The sequence below is a fragment of the Neofelis nebulosa genome, chromosome 7, assembly GCF_028018385.1.
Source record: "Neofelis nebulosa isolate mNeoNeb1 chromosome 7, mNeoNeb1.pri, whole genome shotgun sequence".
In the NCBI taxonomy this organism is placed as follows: Eukaryota; Metazoa; Chordata; class Mammalia; order Carnivora; family Felidae; genus Neofelis; species Neofelis nebulosa.
The window spans coordinates 1,033,777-1,061,438 of record NC_080788.1 but is presented as its reverse complement, the minus strand read 5'-3'; the positions used below and the strand labels follow the sequence as shown (position 1 = coordinate 1,061,438).

Genomic DNA, 27,662 nt, shown 5'->3' with positions numbered 1-27,662 from the left:
CCCGCCCCCGTCCCCGCCTGGAGCCCCGCCCCGCCCCCGGAGCCCCGCCCCATCCCGGTGCCCCCGCCCCCGCCCCGGAGCCGCCTCCGCCGCGCTCCTGGGCCCTCGGAGCCAGTCCGCGGGTCAAGCCGCTACGATGTGGGCCGTGTTGTCGCTGCTCTGCGCGGGCGCGGGGCTCCTAGGACCCCCGGCCTGCGGCGCCGCCGACCTCTACGTGAGCTCCTTAGGTACGGGGAGGGGGCGCCGCGGGAGAGGGCCCAGGCCGGGCCGGCTCGGGCGGGGGTGGGGAGCACCTGGCTGGGGGCGGTGAGGCAGGGCCTCTCCCCGGCCCCAGGACCCGGGAGGGGTGAACTGCGTTAGGGGAGGGGGCCGGGAGGAGGGGGAGGCTGAGAGGGCGTCTTGCGTGACCGGAGGAGCGGGTGGGCTGGGCGTCCAAGGCCCCACTGGCCCAGGCGCCTGCAGGGCCTGGAGCCCCGGAGAAGCCGCTGCCTCCACGTCCCGCGGGGGGACGTAGAGGATTGGCTGTGCCCCTGCGGGGATGAGCAGGAACTTTCCAGCCTTTCTGGCAACTTCCTGGGGATCTCCACAGTTGCCCTGAGAGTCCTGTAGAATGGGCTTTGCAGGAGCGACCTATTCTAGCCCTTGAAGCCTGAGGGCGCTGCTCCAAGCGCTTTGGTGGACGGTCAGGCCCCAGGGCTGCCCTTTAGGCCAGGGGCACTCTGTTCGTGCACCCCTTCTGCTGCTGCTGCGGCCCCGGGCACCTCCCCAGGCTGAGGGCTCTTCCCTGCGAGCCTGCCGCCCTCCCTGCTGCCGCCCCACTCGCCCTGCACCCAGAGGATTGCCAAGGGACAGCCTTGGGACGGGACAGAGATCACGGAGGCTGAATCTTGTTGGCTCAGAATCTTGCCCCGTTCCTGTGTGCACATTTGTGCTAGAAAGCCCCTCGGTCTTGCAAACCTGGGTGGGGGCGAGGGGGCCAGCTGCAGGTCAGCCCCAAGCTGAGGAGAACCCAGTTCCCCCGGGGCCAGGGCTGTGCTCTGCCCCGGCTGTGTGGCTGTGTGGACGGTCGCACAGGCACCCGTACTAACTCCAGAGCCGGGCCCCTCAAGCTCTTTCGGTAAGGGCCAGATAGGAAATATTTTAGGCTTTGTGGGTCACACCGCGTGTAGCGACTACTTAACTCTGCTGGTGAGGGTAACCGTAGACGGTGTGTACATGAGTGAGCGGGGCTGTGTTCCCATAAACCTTTATTTCTGGACTCTGAAATTTGAACTCAGATGATTCTCAGGTCTTACAAAATGTTGTATATGTTTTTCAATGCTTCGAAAGTGTAAAACAAACATTTTCCAGCTTGCCATAGTTTGCTGACCCCTGCTCTTGCTGTCCCGTGCACAGTCTCCCAGACAGGGCAGACGTAAAGATGCCCCCTCCAAAAGTCACAGTGGGTTTGAAATGGGTCTGTCCGAGGTTGGGACTCTGGGCTCACCAGCAGGTCCTTCCGGCCCAGCCCCAAGAGCATCTCTGGCTTTTTCTCCCACTGACCTCCAGCGAATGAGGAATAGGCCAGGCTCGTCACACCTGCTTGCTGATTTTGAAATCGCCCAGAGGCAAAGAGGCCAGTCAGTTTTCCTAAACTGCATCTGGCCTCAAACCCTGGTCCTGAGTTGAGGTCTGTCTTCTTCTGAAGCCATCTGCTGCACAGGGCCCTAAAACCAGGACTGGGAACCCTCTGAAACCTTTCACCAGACTGTACTGGAGAAACGGGCATTTCTTTCCCAGGGAAAGTGGCAACAACTTGGTTTCTGAATAGGCGTGTGACCCACACAGGGAAGCCAGAATGCTGAGAAGCAGTGCTCTTTAACCGGGGGAATTTCAAGGTGGGGGTGAGGGGTGGGGAGGGACGGGGAGGGACGGGGAGGGATGGCAGTCCCTGGAGGAACACAGAGAAATTCCCAGTGATTTGGGCACAGATAAGGGGTCAGCATCCAGCCCCTTTACTTCCAAACATCCTCTTTCCTGACACTGATCTTCCGGGAGAGAGTGCCTCTCACTTGTCCTAAGTCTGGGCCTTGTGGTCATAAACACCTCGGAGGCAGCAAAGACAGATGGTAACAAATCCTTCTTCAAGGCTGTGGCTGGTTCTTCAAGGAAACAGAGATGGAAGAGAGGGCCTCACAGAGGTATCAGCTGATGGGGTTGTAGAGCATCATGTGATTAGGAACAGAGGAATTGAGAGCCTTTGCTCTAAAAATTGCCTTCCATTCCCAGAAGCAATCGGCGGTTAAGATCTGCTTACTTAGCAGGATTTCTTAGTCCTTTGATTTATTCCTAGAATTAACGCTGACCCGTTCAAAAAAATAGGAAATATTCACTCATGAATCTATAAATCCACGAGCGGATGTTGTTAGTAAAGTCCTGTTTATCTCGTGAGGGGTACACTTCTGATACAAGTTTGTTTTTCGTGTTTAATGATTATTTTTCATAGCGTATATTTGGAATACTTTTAAATCTTTTTTAATGCTTATTTATTTTTGAGAGAGAGAGAGAGAGAGAATGCAAGCGGGGAAGGGGCAGAGAGAGAGGGAGACACAGAATCCAAAGCAGGCTCCAGGCTCTGAGCTGTCGGCACAGAGCCTGATGCGGGGCTTGAACTCACGGACCGCGAGATCACGACCTGAGCCGAAGTCGGACGCTTAACCGACTGAGCCGCCCAGGCACCCCTGAAATAGTTTAATCAGTTGGGGTGTTAATGATGATTATTCAATCCAGAATACATTTGTGTAATGTTCAGGGATGTGTGAGTCACAGGAAGTAAAAATAACTTAAATGCATACTTTCCGTCCTCGTCGCCTGAAAGGATGGTCAGGCATCGAGTGTGAACACATGCCCCGCTCCCTTCTGTTGCGGATGGCGACTTTCCCACCGCGGTGTTGCACATGGATTCCCTGGCTAACTCTGAGAGCACGATGTGGCCGTCTCATTTTAAAATGCCAGTATTTACAATAAGCTGGAATGCGTCCTTCGCGGCCACTGAAATGTAACGCGAAATTGCAGACAACACAAAACCCCGCGTACAGGCACTGCGGGGCAGCGTTTGTGACTCGCGCTTTACCGGAGCGTGGTCACATGGCAGGGGCAGAGCGGGGTGGCGGTGACGGAGACCACAGGACACTGCAGAGACCGAGATATCTGTTATCTGTCCCTTGAAGAAGAAATCTGTTGACGCTTGGGGTCCACATAAACACAGATGCACAGCCGGCACCCACACGGGGTAAAAGAGTACCGGGGGCCCCGTCTGTCATCTGGGCGCCGCCCCAAGGACACCCACCGGCCGTTTCGCTCCCGCAGCCGCAGCAGCAGTGAGAGTTCAAGGGCTTTTTGGCATTCTGTGCGACACAACACCATTTTCGGTGCTTTGAATTTAGCCTAGTTTCCTGAAATGCAAATCAGTTCTAAAGTGCCCTGCCTGGCTGCGGGCCAGCATCATGGCCAGGAACCAGGGGCCTAATCTGTTGTTTTTTTTTTTTCCTTTCTACAGAGAAAGTTCACTTTAAGTCATGGATGGTCCAGGTCAGTGCCCAACTTCTTTCCGCCGCTCTTCCCCTCTCTGTTGCCTGTTCTCATGCCCTGCTGTGCCCGATTTGAGGCGACGGGGAGGGATTTTCCAGCCCCCTGCCCCTGGGGCCTTCCGGACAGGGAGCTGGCCAAAGCGGGAAAGATTCAGCGACGTGAGCGCGTTCACCTCCGAGGTGTGTGTTCCGTCCCAGTCGCCGTGCGATGCCTGCCGGCTGTGGGGCAGTTTGGACGACACGAGTGCAGGTGCTTCCGAGAGATGGTGATGTGTGACAGACACCTGACCCGGCAGTGGCTGTGCGTCCGCGGAGGACCTGCACGTGGCCCGTGTCTCCCGGGGCCTCCGGGACCCGGCCCCTCGCCTTCGCTCCGGCCACAGGTCCCCGGAGGCAGGGCCGCGCTTGGCCACCTCCTGACTTCCTCAGCAGACGCCTCAGCGGCGCCCGCCCACTGGCACGGCTCCCTCGAGGGTCGAGGCGGAAAGGAGAGCTCCAGCCCTCCTCTTAGGAAACGAACCGTCTCCTTCTGGCGAGCCGCCGCTTGTCTCCGTGACTTACGCCTGATGTGTTTTGTTTTAGCACCAAAAGAGATACAGCTCAGAGGAGTACCAGCGCAGGCTGCAGACCTTTGTCGGCAACTGGAGGAGGATAAGTGCCCACAACGCTGGGAACCACACCTTTAAAAGTACCGCGGGGCCGCCTTCCCGCCAGGCTCCCGGGGCCGCGTCTCAGGGCCGGACACACGCGCACTAGGGGCGCCCGAGGGTGGAAGGCGCGCCGGGAGTTAGGGTGCGGGCACGTCCCGAGCCCGGCTCTGCAGCCGTACTTAGCAGACCCCGGATTCCGGCTCTGCTGGGCTCCGAGAGTCTCTGGGATGCGGGACGGTACCGGGCCCCTCCGCCGGTCGTGAGGTCTATAGGAGACCGTGTAGGAGCCCTGCCCTCTCTTGCCCGCTCCTGCCAGCCGAGGGTCTGTCCCGATGCTGAGCCCTGCCCTTGGAGTGCTGGCCAGCAGCCCCCCCTTCGGTGCTCTGCACTCAGGAGCAGCCTCTAGGGACGTCCGCCTTCCCTCCGGGGTGGCGTCACGAGAAGCACGTGCACACGGTCTATCCAGGGCCTCAGAAACCACGGCAGGGCCAGCTGACCGTAGCGTGGGCAGCAGGCGTAATACGGGAAAGCTGTGCGTGGCTCTCGTTTCTGCCCACACTGGCTGTGCTGTCCTGGGGGAGCTCGTCGACGCCTCTGATGCTTCACTGGGCTGTGGGGGAGATGGGAGTGCTCCCCGCCCCGTGCGGCGGTGACGGCCAGTGGAAGGCTCTTCACCTGGACGGCCGTCGGGCTCTCCTGGCCGGGTGTCAGGGGCTGGGTGCCCAGGCCCCGCCCCCCACACTAACCGCACCCACATCCCTGCCACGCAGCCCACGCGCGCACAGCTGAGACGCTCCCCGGGCGGTTCGGAGGCACAGGCACGCCTGACCTTGGCGTGTTAGGTCACGTCACGTTCAGAACACGTGAGGGCACTGGCTGCTGCAGACTTGGGACGCAGGTTAACGTGGGTCTCTTTGTTTTTTCTGTGTCTTAGTGACTTAGGAGCCCCTCTTTCTTTGGGTTTTTTGTTTTTCCTTCTCTTTTTCAGTGGCACTGAACCAGTTTTCGGACATGAGCTTTGCCGAAATAAAACACAAGTATCTTTGGTCGGAGCCTCAGGTAGGTGTTGTGTGTTGTCACCAGATCGGACTCCTTCCGCTCAGACCTTTGCCCTCCTTTCCCAGCAGAGCCCGCCCCACCCCCTCACCGGGGTTCCTGGGGAGTCAGAGTGGCCGCTCGGAGCAGTTCCTCCATCCACACCTGTGGCCTCAGCCTTGTGGACCCCAGACTTAGGGTTGCCCTAGAAAATACAGATGCGCAGCTAAAACTCAATTTCATGCAAACAGCACGTGACTTTTTGGTGTAAATATGTCATAAACGTGCACAGGGCGTACTTAGGCCGAATAACAGAGTTATTCATCGTTCACGTCAGGTTCAAATTTAACTGCAGGAACTGCATTTTTATTTGCCGAACGTGGTTCTCCGGCCGGGGCTCTGAAAGGCACGCGTCTGTTAGCGTTTGGACCCAGTCGCTGGGGGCGGGATGGTTCTTTCTCCTCTCTCGGTGATTCTGTTTTAACTGCACGCTTTTCCCCTGAAAACATTGTGTTTGGCTGTTGCAGAACTGCTCAGCCACCAGAGGTAACTACCTGCGGGGCACTGGTCCCTACCCACCGTTTGTGGACTGGCGCACAAAGGGGAAGTATGTCTCACCGGTGAAAAATCAGGTATGCGTGGCACCCCCCCCCCCCCGCCTCCAAATCACCACATTCGCAGACAGTATTCCCAGAAGAACCCAGAGCATGGCAGGTGTCCCCAGATCTGTGTCTGTCCCCCGTCCCCCCGCCTCTGGGAGGCTGTGAGGTGATGCTGGGGGCTGCTCTGGAGGGAGACAAAGTCCCTCCTTGTTAGACTGAAGCTCAGCTGTGCCCCCCACACCCAGGGTTCCCCATGTGTCCCAGGTCTCCTACAAAGTCCCTCTGAACATCGTATTCTCTGCGCCCTTCGGAGACGGGACCCCAGGACCCCGTTCCTGCCACCCCGTGTCGTTTCTTCCCACCCTCCATCCGCCCAGCGAGGCCTGGCCAGCCTCTCCCGCTGGGTGGCTGCAGGCGGTCAGCTCGCGGCGTGCAGCCCGCCCACCAGGCACACTCTGGCCGGCCGCCCCCTGCAGTGACCCCGTGTTCCGGGGAGTCTGCCCCTGCCTCCTGCTGTCCCCTCTGCCCACGATGTCCCTCCCCCAGAAGTCACAGTGCAGCGGCCTTCGGTGGCCTTCTCCAGAACACCACCCCCTCACCTCCAGAGAGTATGAGGGGAAGTCCCCACCCCCCGAGGAACACTGGCCTTCCGTTGAGACTCTCGCTGAGAAACATTTTCTCCTTGTCCATGACAAGGTCTTCTTGACCGGATGGGGTCCTCCCCGAACGGAGGGAGGAAGAGGCCAGCAGGAAGGCCCTCTGCGGGACGGCAAGGCCGGAGGACTGACCCCTGGGCGGTGAGGGGTGATGAGAGGGGTGTTCAGGGGCCGACCAGTCAGGGAGGAAGAGGCATGAGGCCTGAGCCACAGGACCGTGTCTGTGCCGCTCACAGCCCCGCGAGGCAGGCGCACCGGCCCCGTTTTACAGTTGACGGGACGGAGGTGACCCCCGGCTGGCACAGCGGTGACACACAGGCAGCCAAGCTGTGGCGCCTGACCCGCATGGCGCCCCGAGGCAGTCCGTGACTGTGGCAGGTGGGCGAGGTGGGGCGGGACCATCTGGGCCCCGATGGAGGTCAGGGCCGACACAGGGTTTGGGGAGTTGTTAGCTTGCTCGTGAGGACAGTGGGTGGGGTGAGGTTGGAGGTGGAGACGTGACAGAGAAGGTTCTGGAAACGAGACTTGGGCGAGTCCTGCTGAGAAACCGTGGGGAACGGAGGAGGAGCGTAAGATTCAGAAGGAGGAGGAAATCCAGAGACGGGGGCTCCGGCCCTCGTGGGGCCGTGGGGCCTGGTCAGTGAGGGGCCGGGGCTAGGAGGCACCCGTGGCTGGCAGCCGCTCCTGCTCCTCTGCAGGCCTCGGGCACCCCACCTGTAACAGGAGGGACCCCGCGAGGGCCCGAGGGCGCGGGAGCCTGCCTCCTGGGGTCCCCGTGACTGATCCCCACCCCGGCCTCTCTAGGGCGGCTGTGGCAGTTGCTGGACCTTCTCCACCACGGGGGCCCTGGAGTCCGCCATCGCCATCAAAACCGGGAAACTGCTGTCTTTGGTAAGCAGCCCGCCTCTGGGGCCACCCACAGAGGTCGTGGCTTGGCCCCAGGGCCTGGCAGGAGGGCCAGGTGGGCCTTCAGGCTCCTTCGGGGCTTGGTGGCGATGCTGCCCCAGCAGGCACCGGGCCCCCAGCCTTGTGGACGTTCGGCCTGGGAGTCTCCGTGCACATTTTGCCGGAAAGGAATGAGGTTTCCCCAGGACACAGCCAAGGGCCCGTTCCGGGTGGCGCCCAGGTGGCGCTGGTCTTGGCGGCCTGAGGGGACTTCAGAAAGCAGCGCCCACGGGGTGGGGCACCTCTAGGAGCCATGCCCTTCCGACTGCCGTGGCTGTCAACGGGAGGGAAGACCGGGGCCTGTGTGTGCGACTGCTGACCCCGACTGCTGACCCCGTGACCCCAGGGCAAGCGGGGCGAGGGGCAGGGCCCGGAGGGCGGAGCGGGGTCTCCAAGTGAGGCCTGCCACCGTGGGCACACGGGCCTCGCCGTGCACACCTACGGGCAGCACCCAGCGGCCACCCGCCCTCGCCCGCCGGCCCTGGCCTGCCCCCGCACACCTGCTGTCCCCACCCTGGGTGCTTGTAACCGGCCTTGACACAGCGCCGATGAGGCCACAGGGGTGTGCGCCAGCCCTCCCTCACCGCGCTCGCTCACCGCGCTCGCCCCTTCCTGCAGGCGGAACAGCAGCTGGTCGACTGCGCCCAGAACTTCAACAATCATGGCTGCCAAGGGTGCGTCCCTGCCCGGGGGCCCAGAGCCCCCCTCGTTTCCCACGACCGCTTCTGTTGGGTCAGCGGTGGGAGCAGAGTCGTCCCGGCTTCATGGAGGGGACGGTCATATGCCCAAGGTCCCTTAGCCGGAATTCGGCAGAGCTGGGATCCGAGCCCAGGCCTGTCTGGTTCCACCATCCGCCCTCTTTCCATGGCTGTGGCTGAGGGGTCCCTGGGAGCTTGTTCAGCGTCTTTGAGCCCCAAGGGATAACAGTGTGGGCCACATGGGGTTCACGGGAGGAGCTGGGCGGTCATGTTTGCAAAGCGCCTTGCGCTTGGGGGCCCAGCGGGCATGGCGGCGGCCAGAGCAGGCCGTGGGCGGGTCCCTTCTGCCATCCGGTGGGACTGCTTGCTCTTCCTGGCAGAAGGGCCTGGGCCCGGGGTCCCTGAGACCCCCAAGGGCTCTCTGTGCCCCTGACACTTGTTTGACCGTCCTCGGACTCCGGGTGTCTGTCCCGGGGCCAGGGAGCTGGGGCGGCCCTGCCAGCCCCTCCCGCGCCCAGAGAGCTCCCCTGCGGCTGGGCCCTGCCCCGGTCGAGGTCCAGCGCCTGCAGGGGCCGCCGGTGGCGGGGCCGGTTCAGGTAGACACCTCCACTCGTGCTTCTCACAGGGGCCTCCCCAGCCAGGCGTTCGAGTACATCCGGTACAACAAAGGCATCATGGGTGAAGACACCTACCCCTACAAGGGCCAGGTAACCCTGGGTGGCACGGCCTCGTGGCCTGGGCTGCGCGGCGCCGACCCCTCAGCCTCGGGGAGCACCTCCTCCTCCCCTCCAGGCTGCAGCACTGCCCTCCCGCCGCTCCGGGTCCCCCCCACCCCCCGCCCCAGCGCCAGCCTCGGCTGCTCCCCCCGTCTGCTATCGGTGCCAGAGCACGCCCTCCAGCACCCGCACCCTCTTTCCCAAGGCCTGCTGAACACGCCACGGGTCACCGGGCCGGGTCCTCCCTGTCCACAGCCCTGTCCTTCCCCCAGACCTGTGTGTGGCTCCGCCTGCCACCGGTGTCCCCTCACCGGTGAGCGGCACCAGCCCCCTGAAAACCTGCCGGCCACCGGTGGGCTGTCTGGGGACCGTCCCCACCCTAGACCCTCACTCGAGTCCGCCTTCCAGCCATCGGAGGTCACACAGCCGCTCCTTCAGTCCACCCGCTGAGTCTTCCCTCCCTTCCCCGGCCAGGCAGGCTCGCGCTCACCTCCGTCCCGCCGAGTGCCCGTGAGCCCACCTCTGCCGAAGCCAGTGCCGGGCCGTCCCGCCCCTGTGAGCTCCTTGAGAACAAGGACGCCTCTGACTCCCTTTTAAGTGACCCCATCACCCGGCCCCGGCACACGGGGCGTTGGCCCCGCAGACGTCATCAGCCGGCTCGGGGGAGGCCTGAAGTCCCAGCCTGGGGCCGAGCCTCCCTCACCCGTGTTCCACACCGTTTGCCTGAACAGGACGGGGACTGCAAATTCCAGCCCAGCAAGGCCATTGCCTTCGTGAAGGACGTAGCCAACATCACAATCGTGAGTACCGGACCCTTCCCTCCGACGGGGACTGTGTTCTCACGAGGGGGCCGGGGCACAGCGCGCAGCCTCCTCTCCTAGCACTTTGCCTAGAAGGTCTTATCATTGTGCCCAGTCACCGTGGCGGCAGAGGGTGGGAGGGAGGCGGGAGGGGCAGAGCGTGGGACTAGCATCAGGCGCGGGGGCTCTGACCTGGGTCTGTGCAGGGCTCCAGCCTTGTCTCCGCGTCCTCCTCCGTAAGTTGCGGGCAGCGACTCCCATCCCGCAACACGGGGTGTGCGTGCGTGAGTGCCATCAGCGTGTGCACGAGAGACTGAATGCAGATTCGCCGAGTATGAATGTGCTTCAGTCAGGATAAGCCAGGTTATGCTGCCGTAACAAACAACCCCACAACGTGAAGTGCCCGCGGCTGGCTTCACGCCAGGACGCAGGCAGGGGGAGAGGTGGTTGATTTTGCTGGCTTTGTGAGGGCAGGGGTCCCGTGGGCAGGGGAGGGGGCGTCATGGAGGGACTGTAGGGGGACCGCAGTGACGGAACGAGCCGGCCCACCTGCACCCATGTCCCCCACCCTGAGGGTTTCCTTCTTAGGAAGGGAGATCGCCAGCAGACCGGCCCAGCAAAGGGAAGGAGGGTCACAGGGGAGCCGAGGTTTCAGGGGAGCGGCCTGTAAGCCAAATAAAAAAGGGCAGGAACCGGGCCATTCAGGCAAAACCCCCACCGTCTGCTGGGTGGAGGGTGCAGCCTCCGTCCCTTAGTGGCTTTTTGGCCCAACGCAGTCTTCTCTTCCTTCCTCGTGCACCCACCCAGCCCCCAGCCTCCGTCCCTACCCTGGGACGAAGGAGCACGTTTTGAACAGGGTCAGAGGTGACAGAGACTGTGTGTCCACAGAATGACGAGGGGGCGATGGTGGAGGCGGTGGCCCTGTACAACCCCGTGAGCTTTGCCTTCGAGGTCACCAGCGACTTCATGATGTACAGAAAGGGCGTCTACTCCAGGTGAGCGGGCCCGCAGCCACAGGGCCGGGGCCGGGCGGGCGTCCCCGACTCCTGGCCAGGCCGTTGCTTGAGGGCGCCGCGGGCTTGGCGTTTCCCGCGGCCCACTCGGGCCCCGCGGCTCCGGGCGTGGAGTCTGGCGTGGCGAGGAGTGGGGAGGAGGACAGACCGGGCCGCTTGGCGACAGTGCTTGCTCTGTGTCGGTGGAAGAATTGCCCGCGGCCGAAAACACCCGCGTTCAGGGTGGGAAGCTGCGAGAGAGGGAGGAGAAAGCGGCCGCTCTCGGGACCCCGCGCCGGGAGTCTCCCTATACCGCTCTTCAGAAAACCGAGCGTTTCTGGGACGGGGCTCACCTCACCCTTGCCTCTGGCCACCCGCCTGTCCCACGTCATGAGCAGACCCACAGGACCCACGGCCGTCCGGCCAGCTCAAGCAGGTGGCCCGTGGGGACCTCAGATCCGACACGTCTCCTCCCCACCCTCATAACGCTGCCCAGAAATGTGCTCTGACCCACATGTCCTTGTGCCCCACCAGGGGGCCGCCCTCCGCCCAGAGCCAGAGTCCACCTTGCGGAGCGCTCTCTGGCCACGCCAGCCTCCGCCTCCTCGGTGTACCCCTCCATGGTCCAGGGTCGGCTGGGCTGGGGGACCCCGGCGATCTGGCCCTTCTTTCTCTGAGCTCATCTGCCGCGTGGTCCCCATTCGGCCCTCGCGCCCCACCCCAGCCACATTGAGGGGTTGTGGCTTCAGGCCTGCCTTTCTCGGGCTCCTCAGCCCTGGGTCGCCATCCGGCAGGGGCCTCCTGCCAAGCGAAGCTTCCCTGGGACGGGAGCAGAGCTGCGGGCCCTGCAGGTGCACCGCCACCCGCCCTGGCCTGTCCCAGAGCCGGAACCCAGTCAGGCGTCAGCCCAGTGACGAGTCAGCACCGCCTCTTGTCCTCTTGAGTTTCTTAGGATTTCCTTGTGGAAACTGGTTCCCCGTTGTCCACGGAAAACCTGTGCGTTTGCCCCAAGTACAGGTAGTCTTAAAAATAAATTCAGTGGCAACAAAGCAACACCCCAGATACTGTTGCGTGCACGGGTATGGGAGGGGCGCAGGTGCACGGGTGCGGGAGGGGCGCGGGCGCACGGGTGCGCGGGTATGGGAGGGGCGCAGGTGCACGGGTGCGGGAGGGGCGCGGGCGCACGGGTGCGCGGGTGCGGGAGGGGCGCGGGCGCACGGGTGCGCGGGTATGGGAGGGGCGCAGGTGCACGGGTGCGGGAGGGGCGCGGGCGCACGGGTGCGGGAGGGGCGCGGGCGCACGGGTGCGCGGGTATGGGAGGGGCGCAGGTGCACGGGTGCGGGAGGGGCGCGGGCGCACGGGTGCGCGGGTATGGGAGGGGCGCAGGTGCACGGGTGCAGGAGGGGCGCGGGCGCACGGGTGCGCGGGTATGGGAGGGGCGCAGGTGCACGGGTGCGGAAGGGGCGCGGGCGCACGGGTGCGCGGGTATGGGAGGGGCGCAGGTGCACGGGTGCGGGAGGGGCGCGGGCGCACGGGGGCGCGGGTATGGGAGGGGCGCAGGTGCACGGGTGCGGAAGGGGCGCGGGCGCACGGGTGCGCGGGTATGGGAGGGGCGCGGGTGCACGGGTGCAGGAGGGGCGCGGGCGCACGGGTGCGCGGGTATGGGAGGGGCGCAGGTGCACGGGTGCGGAAGGGGCGCGGGCGCACGGGTGCGCGGGTATGGGAGGGGCGCGGGTGCACGGGTGCGGGAGGGGCGCGGGCGCACGGGTGCGCGGGTATGGGAGGGGCGCAGGTGCACGGGTGCGGGAGGGGCGCGGGCGCACGGGTGCGCGGGTATGGGAGGGGCGCAGGGAAGGCAAGTGCACAGGTGCACAGGTGCAGTAGAAACGGCAGGTGCAGCTGGAGGGTGATCTCTCCTTGCTGTGAGTTGGGCGTCAGAGAGCGTCCGGGCCTGTAGCTGGGCCAGCACCCCTCGTGCGCTCCTTTGTGTGAACGGAACCGAGAGGACTGGAGGGACTGCGTGTCTCGCACCGTGAGCGGAGTTAGTTCTCCTTACGTGGGTCCGGTGCCCGCATTGAGAAACACTGCTTTGGAGCCTCCAAGGACCGCCGCGGGACGGGGGCTGAGCCGTCGGATGCTTTCGTCCTTCCTGTGTGTTCACGCCTTTTTTATTTTCGTTCTCCAGCACTTCCTGTCATAAAACTCCAGATAAAGTAAACCACGCAGTACTGGCTGTTGGGTATGGAGAAAAAGATGGGATTCCCTACTGGATCGTGAAAAACTCTTGGGGTCCCCAGTGGGGGATGAAAGGGTAAGCAGCTGGGAAGGGCGTGATTGCTCGGGTCTGGGGGCCCTGGAGGGGTCGCCGCCGCGTCCGTAGAGTGTGTGGCTTCTGAGCAGGGGCCAGTTGGCGGGCCAGTTGGCCGAGACCCCGTGCAGGCCCCCGGGGAGGGGCCTGAGACTGTGACCCACGCACCCCGGAGACGTCCCTGGCAGCCCCCACCTGCCCTGAGCCCCAGATCTTGACAGTCGTGTGTCAGGAACGGGAACATTGTCTCAGGGGGAATCTGTGGTCGGAACCAGAACCAGCATAGAGCCCTGCTGGGAGGGAACCGGGCTGGGAGGGCAGGTTACCAAGGCAACGAGCTTATCCCTGACCATTAACAGCCAGGGGCTGGCACCAGGTGCCCTGGGTACATGCCCTGAGGGGACTCTGTCCTGTCCCCCACCAGAGTCTGCGTCCTAGGGCAGGGTGGGGCGGGGACAGAGACCATACATAACTATGTGAGGGCCTGGGTCAGGGCTGAGAAGGAGCCCCGGAAAATTCTGGGGAAGGTGGGGTGTGGACACAATATGTCAGCCGAAGAGAGACAAGGAAAAGGTCTTCGCAAAGTCAAGTCAGGTCAGGTTTTCTGACGATAAAGTAAGCCTAGAGCTCCTGTTTTATGAGTAAATTCAGACGCCCTCACCCCCGGAGCCAGATCTTGGTGAGCGGTAAAACCTTCCAGAAAGGTCTGTGTTGAGGAAGCTCCAGCCAGGCCCCCGCCCACCCTGTCTGCCCAGGTACTTCCTCATCGAGCGCGGAAAGAACATGTGTGGGCTGGCGGCCTGTGCCTCCTACCCTATCCCGCTGGTGTGAGCCTGGACGGAGGGACGGACAGACGGAGGGAGTCCTGCCCTGGGCGAGGTGGCAGGGACACCGCCTGGGGCCTCCCCACCGGGCCCTGCCTGCAGGCCTGAGGAAGAGGAGTCCCACCCACGTCCTCTGACATAAAGGTGGCCACCAGCCCTGTGCCTGTAACGAACTCCAACCCATGTGGCCGCGAACATTCTTTATCTCCCACAGGGCCGCTTCTCACGTGTGGAGAGCGCCCGTGACGGTCTTCCCTGAGGTCTTTGTTCAATAAACACTTGGCGAAGCCTCCCCGTGCGGGCTTGTGCTGTGTGCTGGGGCCACACACGGGGCGGCCCCGGTCTGTCCAGGGACACGTCCCCCCAGAGGGAGGCCCCGAGGGGCTGCCTGACCGGGAGGACGGTGAGGGCACAGGTGTCACTGTCACAGCCTGGCTTTGAGACAGGTTGTCCCCGGCGGGGAGGTGCGAAAACATGCCGGGCTTGGCAGAGTCGGCACTCAGATCCCCGGCGTTGGCCCGGAAGCCTGTCTGCCCCTCTCAGTGGCCTCCCTCCCCAGCCACTGGCCTCCCCCCAGGACTGTCCCACCCCCCCCCCACCCCCAGCCCTGCCCCTCAACCTGCCTGACGCTCCTGCCAGCCCCACACCACCCCTTCCCCGTTGAGAGCTCCCGGTCTCCGTTCAGAAGGCGGCCACGGACTCACTGCTGTGGCCCTTGGCCTCAGGGAGCCGGGTCCACGGGAGGAGCTGGGGCTCTGCTCTCTGTCCTGCAGTTTATGGTTTCCTTACCGTGAAGCCTTTCGTGTCATTTGGGCCTCCTGGAGAGCTAAAGGCTTGAGGATATTTGGGGGGAAGTGGGGGGGAGGGGGTTGACAACGAGGCTTATTTAGAAGATACCAGTATGGGGGCACCTGGGTGGCTCAGTGGGTTAAGCATCCGGCGTCGGCTCAGGTCATGAGGTCAGGGTTTGTGGGTTCGAGCCCCGCGTCCGGCTCCGTGCTGATGGCTCGGAGCCTGGAGCCCGCTTCGGATTCCGTGTCTCCCTCTCTCCCTCTCAAAAATAAAGATTAAAAAAAAGTAACAGAAGTTCTAGATACAAGAAAATGACAAAATTATTAGAAGCAAAAGCAGGGCTTGGGTAAACTGAGCAGTAACCACCTTCTCCATCAACATAAATGAGCAAACTCTTGCCCAGAATAAAAACACGGATTTGGTACGTTTCCAACTCAACCCTCAAAAAAACTGCTTGACAGTTTTCTGTTTACCTGAAGGGAAACAAGGCCGAGATGTGCTAAGATTTTATGAATGAGTGAAGGGAATGCATGTCAACACTGGAAGGTGCACCAGCCAAGAACAAACAGATCTACCACCCAGAGTCTCCAGAAGGAGAATCCGGTCTGTGAGTAGCATATGGACACATTAGTCTTTACCACTCGATAAAAGGTGCTAGACTGGACACCCAGTTGGAAAAACAATTTAACCTAAATCTTCACCCAGAACGTAGTCTTTTTTAATAAGCCTTTTTTTTAACGTTTATTTCTGAGACAGAGCACAGGCAGGGGAGGGGCAGAGAGAGGGAGAGAGAATCCCACGCAGGCTCCACACTGTCCGCGCAGAGCCCGATGCGGGGCTCAAACTCACAAACCGTGAGATCACGACCTGAGCTGAAATCAAGAGTCGGACGCTTAACCCACTGAGCCCGCCAGGCGCCCCTGCGTGGCACACTTTGAAAGTGGGAAGTTTACGGTATGTGAATTGTACCTAAAAAAAAAAAAAAAGTCCAGGGTGAGCCCCTTGCGGGTTCGTGCGGGACGCCACCGGGCTCTGTGCCCAGGAGACGGGGCCCCGCAGGCGGAGGCCGTCGGAGCTGAGCTCTGAGGGACGAGTGGGCCTCGCTAAAGGACAGTTAAGGGAGAGGCGTGTTGGAAGGCGCGGGGGTCACCGCGACGTCCGCAGAGGAAGCTGAGGCTGGGGGCCCGTGGTCCCAGCGGGTGGTCGCGGGAAAGGAACCAGGCTGATGCGCCCACTCTGCCCGCCGGGCGCCGTGGGAAGGGCCGCACCCACCAGCCCAGGAACGTCCCCTTCAGGCCAGGCGCCACCTGCACGAGCGCTCGGGCTCCTGGGTGAGGACACCCCTCCTCCAGAGTGGGGGGTGGGGGGTGCCCCTCCTCTGGGTCCAGCCGCCTCCGGAGAGCAGCGTCCACGCACGCAAGCCACCCTTCTGGGGGGACAGGCATGGAGCCCTTCGGCAGCCCCCAAACCTGAAAACGTCAAGCCTCTCCCCTGCTCAGATGCGGTGTGCGTGGGCAGGAAAGGGCAGGCTCCTGTTCTGGGAAGTGTCACAAACGTGCGTGCACACAGAAGTACAAGCAGCTTCCCGCCTGCCACCGAAGAACTCGGCCCGGGCTTGCCCTGCCCCGCCCGGCACTCAGGCTCCTCCCGAGACCGGGGATGTTTAGTGCTGAAGTCGCGGCATTCCCCGGAGAACGGGCGGGCGGGTCTGGCTTGCCGAGCGCGTGATCGGGGAGACCCCGTCTGAGTCCCCATGCTTTGCGAGTGCCCCGAATTCCAGCCCGGCCTCTGTTTACCTGACTCCTCGGGCGGGAAGGGACGCCTACAGCTGTGTGCCGCGCCGGACGGAGCTGCGTCACACTCGTGGCCCGACGCTCACAGCCGCCCCACGAGGGCGGCAGGTGAGGCCGAGCTCCCAAGGCCTACTGGGGCAGCAGAGTGTAAATGCCCCCACGAGTTTCGGCCGGAGGCTGCGTCTGTCTGTCACAGGGACTGATGGAGCAGCTCAGGGCCAGAGGGCCAGGGGCCCCTGGGGAACGGCCACCGAGGGGGACCGGCAGGGAGGGAGTCCACTACCGCAGGCGAGTCCTGGTGGAGCCCCTGGCCCCGCACGTCCGGTGGGAGGACGAGTGACCCTGCCCCTATAGCCCCCGCGGGGCCCTGAGGGCCGCGCCAAGGGTGGGGGGCTCCCTTCGGGGGACAGGCAGCTTAGCTCGACGCCCCGGCGCGCTCTGCTGCCACTGTCACCGGCCAGACTGCCCCTCCCAACGAAAGGCACCCCGTGACCTGGACGCGGTTATGACCCCATTTTCAGAGGAGGAAACTGAGGAGCCGCCTGGTTGAGCAACACGCCCCAAATGACAGAGTCAGGAGGCGACACAGCGCGGCTGTCATGCCAGCTCTCGGTGCTCCCCCTCCCCCGCCTCCGCAGACCATCCTCAGGAATCTCCCAACCTTGGGGAGGAATCCGGAGCGATGGAATGTGCCCTCAGGGCCAGACGGTCAGTTGGTCGCGGGCACCACCGACCCGGCTCCTCCCCTTGTCTGTGGTTCTGGACCCGCATGTCCTTCCCCTGCTGGGTCCCTGGCTGCCACCGGGGCGTGGCTGGGGGGGAACGTTAGTGGGTGCCTATTTTGCCCAGTCCCTGGCGTGTTTTGAAGAAGTGGAGAACTTACGGCGGGTCTGGGGACAAAGAACAGACAGACGGCGGACAGTCGGGGAAAGGCCCTGGGGCAGCCTCCCACGCTTTCTGCGCCGGGGCCGCGGGTAGACGAGCCTTGCCGTGTGTGGGCCTCGGAGGGCCTCGCCAGGTGACGGTGGGCCAGAGGACAGAGGCAGGGATGGCCATTGAGGTGGCCCGGGTGGCCCTGAGGCAGGCTTACAGGGGAAAGCAGGGGACCCCCCCCCCCCAGGGGAAGGGAAGAGGTGCTGGCAGCTGACCCAAGTTCAAAGTCTAAGGGCTCCCGGGACAGTCCCCACACCAGGAAAGACTGACTGATGAGGGCTGAACACATGGTGGCCGAGAAGGAGCCATTCAGGCAAGTTGGGGTGCAGGCGTGGCCCTGTGCAGGCGTCCCCAGAGTGGGCCCGGCCCCGTGCTCCGCGGGGACCTGTGGTTGCCACAACCCGTCAGCGCACACGCTGACTTTGGGGCCCCGCAGTCCGGCCTCGGAGGGAGGGCGGACCTCTGGAATTCTTGGATGGCCCGGAGGCTGGTCTCGGGAAAACGCCCCTCCCTCGTGGGAGTAGAGGCGGGAGCGACCACTGGGACAGCAGGCCCCATGCTGGTGACACGGGCCAGCCTCCCCCAGGGGCTTCCCTCCTTCCCTCGCACCCTCGGAGGCGTGTCCCCCGGCGCCCACGCCCGCCCGCTCAGGGCTGCCTTGCAAGGCTGATCCGCTCTCCTGAAACCATCCGCCCCATGTCTCACATCTTCTTTCTCATTTTCAATTCCCTTTTCCTTCTTAAGATTTTATTTTTTGTCACCTCACAACCCGAGGTCGAGAGCCGCACGCTCCGCCGACCGAGCCATCCAGGTGCCTGGGTTCCTGTTTTTCTCACTCTGCCAGCATCCTCGGGGTCACGATGCAGACGGGCCACAGAGCCACACGCACAAGGGCCGCTTGACTCTGGTTTCGTTTCTGCAGCCGCCCCACCCCCACCGTCCCGGAGGCGCCGGGACCCAGGGGCGCGGGTCCCTGCCCTGCACACAACTGGGCGCGCCCGCGCCACAGCACCCGTCCGTGCTCGCGCCCACGCGCTGGCTGTGCTCCGGCTCCGGGCTCTCCCCTGCCCGGCCCCAGTGGGACTCCAGCGGCAGCGCCCGCAGGAAAGTTCTGGAAGGACCTGCGCCACCACTGGCAGTAACTGGAGCGGGCGCGAAGAAGAGGAGCTGACAGACTTGCGGGCTCGCTCTCTCCGTGGCTGCCGCCCGCTACCCGCCCGCCCCCTGCGCGCGGAGCCCCTAGACTCCCACATGGGTCACAGGACACAGGACCTGCCCCCGAAGGCCCTGCCGGTCCGAGTGGGCGCCGGGAACACGCAGGCGTCTGGGGGACGCCTCCTGCCGCACACGGGGGGAGGTGGGGGGGGGTGGTGCAGAGGGGCAGACACCTCCTTCTGGCTAAGTGCAACTGCCCGCCTGCTCCCGGCCGGCTCGGCGGGAGAGGAGGACAGAACCTTCCAGAGCTGTTGTCTCATCACATTACACATGTCGACAGCCCGTGACGACCGTCCCTGTGTGACACTCCTCCTGCGGCCCTTGCTCCTCCGACGGGGAGACTGAGGGTCACAGGGGTGAAGCCGCGGCCGGGGAAGGGCCGAGCCCAGCTCTCCAGGCCTCGTGGCCCAGGGCGTGCCCCTACACCCCTTCCTGAGACCGCGGTCGGCCAGGGGAGCCACACGGGAGCCACAGCGGACCTCATGGAGCCCCGCCGGCCAGTCCCCCTGGGCCTCTGAGGCCCCTTCCAGCAGAGGGCGCCACGACCTCGGCTGACAAGGGTCTGGACCCCTGTTACCCCGCACCGATGCCCCTGTCCCCACACCCACACCTCCGGACCAGCACACACCCCTCCCCTCCCTCTTCCCCAAGCTGACACATGCCACTGCTGGACCCCCCACGCCCCTCCCCATACGCCCCTTCAACCACCACCCCTCCTCCAGGCCCACTGCTCACCCTGCAGGCAGAGGAAACTGCTCAGGGTACGAGTCGGATCATGCGCCCTCCCTGCCTCCGCTCACCTAAGTCACCCGGTCCCCCCCAGCTCCTGGAATGAACAGAACACAAGGTCCCGCACTCCCCTCCCAGCCGGGCCCCTCGGTCCTCTCCGTGCCCGCCGGGTTCTGGGACCCCAGATGCCTGCACTCCCTCCTGCTCCGGAGCCTGTGCTGTGGTGCGTACTAACTCAGACACCGCTGTGCTTTAGACTAGGGTGGGGATGTCCTCCGGGCAGCCTGTCTCTGCCACCTGCCTCCGGTTTACATCGAAGGGGCCACACCTGCATTTGTGTCCACAACCCCTGCCTAACGCCTGGCACGCAGCGGCCTGCCACAGACGTTCTGAAATCAACTAACACCCAGTAAGCGAGCTCATTTCTCAGCCTGGGCCCAGAAGCCCGGCCTACACCGACTCCCTGTTGACAGGCCTGAGGGCTTCTTTGCTGTCACTGGGCCCCCCTTTCGCCGAACCCACGGTTCAGATCCGGACAGAAAGGTCACTGCCGTGGGTCAGCCTCGAGGCATGAACAGTCCCACGCCTGCTCAGAGACGGCACCAAGGGGAGGCACGCACCTGCCCAGCTCCAGCCTCCCACAGCGCGGGCGCTCACGCGTCACACGCTCTGGATAAAGTTCCCCGGATCGGCAGGACCCAGGGCTGCGGGAATGGGGGGTGCAGACACCGGGCACGTGGTGTGAGAGGCCCCTTGGCTCCCACGGCGGAGACCCAGGCCCGGGCAGGCTGCGAGCACACGGTGCTTAACGCAGGGACAGGAGACTCAGGTCTCTGAGTCCACCGGCCACACGCTGGCAAAAGGGCGGCAGGGAAGGCCAGCCCAGGTCTCGGTATCCAGCACGGACAGACTGGTGTCCCCTCGATGACGGGAGGGACCCAGGCCGGTCACCAGGTGGCCAGACGACACCCGGGAATGCGGTCTCAGCAGGGGGCAGACGCCACGACCAGCAGCAGCAAGTAGCCAGGTGCCCAGGGCACCCGTCCTCGCACACCACGCCGGCACGGAGTGGCGGGAGTCTTTTGTGAACCTGTCCTCCGCTCACAACCTGCAATTCGGGCAGGAGCGGGTGCAAGGGACAGCTCGGCTGGGAAGGCTCGAGGGCCGCGAGGACCTTCGCTGGGACAGTGGCCGGGGCACCACGCTCCGTCTCCATGTGGCCGGGACGGCACGGGGGAGCCTCGTCTGTCAGGGAAGCCCCCTGCCACCTCCACAGACGCAAACACCTTCGCTCCGGGCCTATTCAGAGGAGCATCTACATAACTCACCTCCACGTTGTGGAAAGAGCTGCTTAACATCGGGAAAACTTGCGTAAACTCAGCGAAACAATGCTTTCCAAACGACCGGTGCCCACTGAAAAAAAAACTATGCAGGAGCACAGTATCCGTTCAAAGACGAAAGGATTTAAAATCAAAAACAAGAGGGGCGCCTGGGTGGCTCAGTCGGTTGAGCATCCGACTTCGGCTCAGGTCACGATCTTGTGGTCCGTGAGTTCGAGCCCCGCATTGGGCTCTGTGCTGATAGCTGGGAGCCTGGAGCCTGCTTCTGATTCTGTGTCTCCCTCTCTCTCTGCCCCTCCCCTGCTCATGCTCTGTCTCTCTCTGTCAAAAATAAATAAACATTAAAAAAAAATTAAAAAATCAAATCAAATCAAAAACAAGAAACAAAGACTAAAGGGTTTTAATGTAGTAAAAGTAAAAAAAAAATCTTATATAGTTTCACATTCCACTTTGAAATTAACCTTTAGAAAAGTACCACTGCTTCTTTTCACAGACCTAGAATAAATAATCGTAAAGTGTGTATGGAACCACAAAAGACCTCAAAATAGCCAAAGCAGTCCCAAGAAAGAACGAGACGAGAGGTGTCACCAGCCCGGACTCCAAGGTGGACCAAGCTGTAGCGATCCAGACAGTATGGTTCCGGCACAAAAAGACACGTAGATCAGCAGAACCGAACAGGGCGCCGGACCAGAAATAAACCCACATTCATAGTCAATTACTCTATGACACAGCAGGAAGGAACATCCAGTGGGGAACAGACAGTCTCTTCAAGAAATGGTGCTGGGAAAACTGGACAGCCACATGCAAAAAACAAGCAAAACAAGATCACTTTCTTACACAAAAATAGATTCAAGACGGACTGAAGACCTACACGGGAGTCCTGAAACCATAAAAATCCTAAGAGAACACTGGCGGTCGTCTCCTGGACGTCGGCCTTAGCGACATATTTGTAAGTACGTCTCCTCAGAAAAGCAAAAATAAATTACGGGGACTGCATCAAAGTAAACGGCTTTTGCACAGGGAGGGGAGCCATCAATAAAACGAAAAGGCAACCTACAAGTAGAAGGTATTTACCAATGACTTACCAGAGGTCAATATCCAGAATCTATTCAGAACTTGTACAACTCAACACCAAAAACGCGATACGTTTAAAAACCGGGCAGAAGACCCGAATACACATTTCTCCAAAGACATCCAGATGCCAACAGACACGTGAAAAGGCGCTCGACCTCGCTCGTCATCAGGGAAGCGCAAATCAGAACCACGAGATACCACCTCACACCTGTCAGAACGGCTAAAATCAACACCACAAGAAGTAAGCGTTGGCGAGGCTGTGGAGAAAGGGGAACGTTCATGCGCTGTTGGTGGGAACGCAGGCTGGCCAGCCACCCTGGAGAACAGGGTGGAGGGTCCTCGAAAAGTGAAAAAGGAGGGGTGCCTAGGTGGCTCTGCCGGTTGAGCATCTGACTCTTGGTCTCAGCTCAGGTTATGATCTCAGTTGGTGGGTTCAAGTCCCGCATCGGGCTCGGGCACTCAAAGCGTGGAGCCTGCTTGGGATTCTTTCTCTCCCTTTCTCTCTGCCCCTCCTTCACTCGCGTGCTCTCCCTGAAAACAAATAAACTTCAAAAAGTAATTAAAAATAGAAACATCCTATCATCCAGTAATCCCACTACTGTGTATTTACCCAAATAAAATGAAGACACTAATTAGAAAAGATATACGCACCCTTGTGTTTATTGCAGCATTATTAACAACAGCCAAGGTATGGAGAGAGACAGTGTCCGTGGACAGATGAATGGACCAAGAACATGTGCTATATATATATATATATATATATATATATATATATATCTCATTCTTTTCGATGGTTGAGGAATAGTCTACTCCGTATGTGTATATATATACCATCGAAAAGAATGAAATCTCGTCATTTGTGACATGGATGGACCTAGAGGGAATCAGGCCAAGTGAAATCAGACAGAGAGACAAATACTGTAATTTCACGTATAGGAATCTAAAGAACAAAAGAAGTGAGCGAACTGATTCTTAAATACAGAGGAGGAACGGGTTGGTCGCCAGAGATGGGGGGTGTGCTGGAGACAGACGAAGCAGGCGGAGGGGAGTAAGAGGCACAAACTTCCAGTTACACGCTAAGTGTAAGGGGAGGAAAGCACCGCTGGGCCCCGCCAGACTGCTGTGCCCGACGCCTGAACAGGACACTGCATGTTAGCTATGCTTCGGTAATAAAATAGAAAAGAAATGCAAATGGCCGATTACAAACAAAAACAACCACCTGTCGAGCTTGGTATCGTCTCAGAAAATATGCACAATTCTCTGAAACAACTATTAAAACACTCCCTTTGCTGTGTGAGATTGGATTTTCTTCATGGAGCTCAAGCAGAACAAGGCACACAGACCGAATGCAGGACGTCTGAGAACGGGTTGTCTATTATTTGCAAAACTGTAAAACAATGCCATTGTTCTCACATTTCTTTTGGAGAATAATTACTTAGAAATATGGTAACAATGTTTTCTCATGAGTAATTTTTGAAGTTCTCAACTTAATTTCCAAGATGGTAGATAGCAGTACATATACTCCACATAAGCAAGCCTTCTGGAACCCTCCACGAGAACAAGAGGGGCACCCGTGTTTCTGGGTTGCTCCCTAACCGCGTGAGCAAAGGACCTTCAGATGCGGTCCAGGGCTCCAAACACACAGGCCCGCGGCCAGCGCCTCCTGCACCAGGCGCCTCGGTGGGCAGTGCAAGGTGCAAGTAAGGTGTCAGTTGGCCTTCACCTTGACCGTGACATTCCAACACGGCCCGCACCACCGCACCCCCAAACACGTTGCCGAGGTGGCCGGCCCCTGGATTTCCATGGGGTGATCTCCCCTCTGGCTCAAGTGACCCCAGCCGAGCCCAGCAAGGCCCGAGGCACGAGGAGACATCACTCCCGTCACAACCTACGGTGGGAAACCCACAACCTACCTCCTTCTCGAGTGCCATCCAGCGTGTCAGCTGCATCCCTTGTGACAGCAGAGTCAGGTCTGTTCCTTTAACCACTGCCACGATCTTTTAAGAAGTGTTTAGCCATTTGCAATTATTAATTATATTATAATTATATTAAGGTCTGAAAATACCTTACTATTTATTCTCCCTTACATTTAAAAAAAATTTTTTTTTTTTTAATGTTTGTATTTATTTTTGTGACAGAGAGAGAACATGAGCAGGGGAGGGCCAGAGAGAGAGGGAGACACAGAATCGGAAGCAGGCTCCAGGCTCTGAGCCGTCAGCACAGAGCCCGACGCGGGGCTCGAACCCACAGACTGTGAGGTCATGACCTGAGCCGAAGTCGGACGCTCAACCGACGAGCCACCCAGGCGCCCCTATTCTCCCTTACATTTAAAAAATTAACCCATTTTCTGTCTGCATTCCACTGTGTGCCTTGTTCCTTAACAACAGGAAAACTTGTAGGCCCTGGTCGCCGCGGGATGGGATTTCACGTGTGGACAGGACGGCGTGGTGGTGGCAACGCCCCCGTTGTCATCTCCTTCACTGGCCTTCACTGCTCCACGCAAGTCCCACTTCCCGTACTAAACATGGGAATTTTGTCCCCTGTTTGGGTTGCTGGTAAATTTTGACGTATTTTTCTGGTTTTGTCTGAAATTTTTGTTTCTTTAATCTTTATTTTTGAGAGCGGGGGTGGGGGGGAGGGACAGGCAAAGAGAAAGAGACAGGATCTGAAGCCGACTTCCAATTCGCTTGGCATCATCATCTGTGTCCAGTCTGAGACCACCCCCCCCCCCCCCCAATTAAGCCCCTGCTTCAGCTATTGCAAGCCTCGGTTCTCGAACTCTCATCTAGTTATTTTAGGTCCTCTGCTGGACTCAACCGAAACCCCCCTCTGAAGATCGCAACTCCTCTCTCTCTGAAGGTATAGTTCAAGTGTCTTGGTGACTCCCACGTCTGCAGGAGTCTTGTGAATCGGCCTCAGGGTGCTTGTTCTTTGTGAAAAGGAAACTGAATCCAAGAGCTCATACCCTGAGTTTTCTCAATGTTTTTTGTTTCTTTTTTTAACATTTATCTTTGGGAGCACACACGTGGGGGAGGGGCAAAGAGAGGGGGACAGAGAATCCGAAGCAGGCTCTGTGCTGACAGGCCAACAGCAGTGAGACCAATGCAGGGCTCGAACTCACGAACCACGAGATCATGACCCGAACCGAAGTCGGATGCTCAACCGACTGAGCCACCCCAGGCGCCCCACGATGCTTTTTTTATTCTTCATTCTCTCAGGTAATGATGCATTGCACGTGTTATTTACAAGAAACAGTTATGTCTCCTACCAGAACCGTAAGGTATAACCTCGCGGGGCCCTGATTCTTGGCAGACCCAGACTACAAGTCACATTCCTCGGCCCAAGACTGTCAAGCCCACCCCGCCCCCCGCCCCGGACAAGCACCTGCAGGACAAGAGCAGGCCTTCACTCGGGCTTCCAAGCACCCGCCGGACCGTCCCCCTCAGGGGGCTGGCCCCTCGAGCCCCCCCCCCCCCCCCGCCTGCTGGGCCCAGGCCCTCAGAGGTGGTTTCCAAGAACCCCCAGCGGGAAGCCGCCTCCATCACCAACTGTGTCGCTTTCTACTGGGCTCTTTAAATGTCTACCTTGTTCCTTTTCTCGTGTTCACAACTGTTTCTCTAACTATCACTAAAGGTATCTCCTACGTGGTTTCTCTGTGCGAACTACACTGGGGGCAAACTCTGGACACTCAGCCTTGTGCCTCTCCTTTTTGTGCTCACCTATGATTTTTAGGGTTTTATTTCACCTTGCGTTTCTAGGGATCTGCGGGGTCTGCGGCGAGAGCAATTTCAGATCGCCGGCTACTGCACTGCAACACCCGCTGATCTGCCGTGATACTCTTCTCCACTCGCTCTTTTATTCAGCTGCCGAACGTCACAGCAAGGTCAGAAGAATTTTCGAAGTGGCTGAAGCAGAGCACGGCAAGGGAAGGGGTTGTCTCCAGAGCTTGGCCCTTAACCCAACCTGACCGCACGTCGGAAACTCAATCACTACCGAACAGGAGAACACTAGTGCTAAGGAAGGAAGCGGCAGGAGAAGGGACCCGTGCAGGGGCAGAGACTGGTGGTGGCGGGTTAAGGCCAGGACACCATGGAAAACACGCTCTGTAACCCGACAGCAAAGAGGCCCGTGGGAAAGGCACACGGTGTGTGGGGAGCATGTGGTAACCGATGCCATCGGCCAACAGAGGCATGCCTGGTGGGGAAGTGGGGGGTGGCCTGGGGGTGGGGGGTGTTGGGCAAGTTCCTTCCCCTGCAGAACCTTCACTTCCTGTTTGCAACAGACACTAAACGGGAGCAGCTATTATGAACGAATGCCCAGGAGACACGGCAGGACGGGGCTGCACAAAAATCATGCTCCATAAAGGCAAAGACGGGGTGAGGGGTGGTGAGTGGTAAGAAGGAGCAAAGTTTCTCCATTCTGAGGAAACAATGTCAAAACCTGGGCAATCCCACCACGAGAAGACAGATACAAGTCAAAGCGCGAACCCGTGAACAAGGTGCCGCCAACACTGCTGCACTGGGCGCCGGGGACGCGGTCACAGCCAGACGACGCAGCCCCGGGGCCGGCACACGACCAGAGCCCATCGCTCCACGGGCGCGGTCTTACACACACACGTCCGTCAGGTCCGAAGACCGTGCCAATGTAGGACCAAAACCTGCCGTTTCACCAACGACTTGGAAACTGCTGCCTTTAAGAAGTGATGCGCTACTTATAAAGAGTCCCGAACACCGAAGTCACGGCAGGAACGAGGGAGAGGAAGTGAAAGCGACAAGGCCTGCTCCTGTCCTGCCAGTGGGTTCAGTTCCTAGTTCAAGGAACACACTTAAGACTAAGGGATTCTAGACTGCCTCGCGAGGGAAGCTGGTCCAGAAGTCTCCACGGCGGGGGCGCACAGACATTTGGAAACAAAGACCTAGGTTTAAAAAACTATTAGAACAAAATGTTTTTAAAAAGTTTGTATAAACACGTATGGTGGATGTTAACTAGACCTAACTGTGGTGATCACTTCACAATGTATACAAATACAAAATCACTGTGTTGTACATGTAAAACTAACAGGTCAATTGTACTTCAACTAAAAAAAAAGATTTTAACATGAACACTTTCGTTTTTCGGTAAGCATCAATTAATAACTATCAGTTCAGGATCATCTTGATTAGATTTTATTCGAGCTCCTCTGACCACTGCACATCATGTTCTGGAACCACCTTAAGAATTACTAGCATATGGGGGCACCTGGGTGACTCAGTTGAGCCTCTGACTTTTGGTCTCAGCTCAGGTCATGATCTCAGGGTGGTGAGTTCAAGCCCCACCTTGGGCTCCTGTGCTGGGCGTGAGTGAAGCTTACTTTAAAAAAAAAACAACAAAAAACAACAACTAGTAAATGAAAACCTACTCAAAATGCTTAACAGAGTTAATGTCCAGGCAACATTACTGCCTGTAGTGTCACCAGGTAGACCTATCAATGCTCTGCTCCTTTTTAAGTTTATTTTGGGAGAAAGAGCACAAGCAGGGGAGGGGCTGGGGAGAAAGGATCCCAGCACGGAGCCCAGAGCCTGAAGCAGGGCTCAGACTCACAAACGGGGAGATCGTGATCCACGCTGGACCCAGAGGCACCCAGGCACCCTTTGCTGCTCCGTTCTTCCACTCCATTTACATGGGTGGGGAGAAGTTAATGTCTGATAAAAAAAAACCCTGGATTTTAGGCCCTGTGAATGTCAGTGAACATCTTAAAATAATGAGAAAGCAAGATGTCACAGTTGTAAAACTTCCCTTACTGCTCAAGATTAACGAGAGTCTACGAAAAGCAGAGAAACGGTCCTGTGGCTCTCTAACTCCTCCGCGAGAACTCGAGAGCAAATTGCCAAAGCTTCCGTGGATTAGAGGGAGATGCTGCAGCCAACCACCTCCTTCCATAAAAGGCCAAACAAGAAAATCGAACACCTCCCTGCTCCCTGAAGTACCACTGCCTAGACGTGAAAAGGGATA

At 60.0% G+C, this 27,662-nt stretch overlaps 1 protein-coding gene across 3 annotated transcripts; it reads left to right on the top strand.

Annotated features, from left to right (window-relative positions):
- Positions 1-69: 69 nt before the first annotated feature.
- On the top strand, positions 70-22,311 carry CTSH (cathepsin H). 3 transcript variants are annotated; one of them, XR_009263731.1, is made up of 13 exons: positions 70-227; positions 3,539-3,570; positions 4,152-4,257; positions 5,208-5,278; positions 5,782-5,886; positions 7,317-7,403; positions 8,076-8,131; positions 8,781-8,862; positions 9,603-9,671; positions 10,560-10,666; positions 12,849-12,974; positions 15,067-15,190; positions 21,091-22,311. XR_009263731.1 is itself a non-coding variant. In XM_058736323.1 (12 exons), the coding sequence occupies exons 1-12, from the start codon at positions 137-139 to the stop codon at positions 15,098-15,100; spliced, it is 966 nt and encodes a 321-aa protein (XP_058592306.1). In that variant the 5' UTR covers positions 70-136; the 3' UTR covers positions 15,101-15,329. The 3 variants fall into 3 exon arrangements, 2 of the variants coding, with proteins under 2 accessions (XP_058592306.1, XP_058592305.1); XM_058736323.1 differs by lacking the exon at positions 21,091-22,311 and having other exon boundaries at positions 15,067-15,329; XM_058736322.1 differs by lacking the exons at positions 15,067-15,190; positions 21,091-22,311 and adding an exon at positions 13,727-14,087.
- The last annotated feature ends 5,351 nt before the right edge of the window (positions 22,312-27,662 follow it).

Bases quoted from the DNA above. Each gene is read 5' to 3' on its own strand.
- CTSH (XM_058736322.1), top strand. From the start codon at position 137: ATGTGGGCCGTGTTGTCGCTGCTCTGCGCGGGCGCGGGGCTCCTAGGA. The intron at 4,258-5,207 runs GTACCGCGGGGC...TCTCTTTTTCAG, and splicing joins TGGGAACCACACCTTTAAAA to TGGCACTGAACCAGTTTTCG. The intron at 8,863-9,602 runs GTAACCCTGGGT...TTGCCTGAACAG, and splicing joins CCTACCCCTACAAGGGCCAG to GACGGGGACTGCAAATTCCA.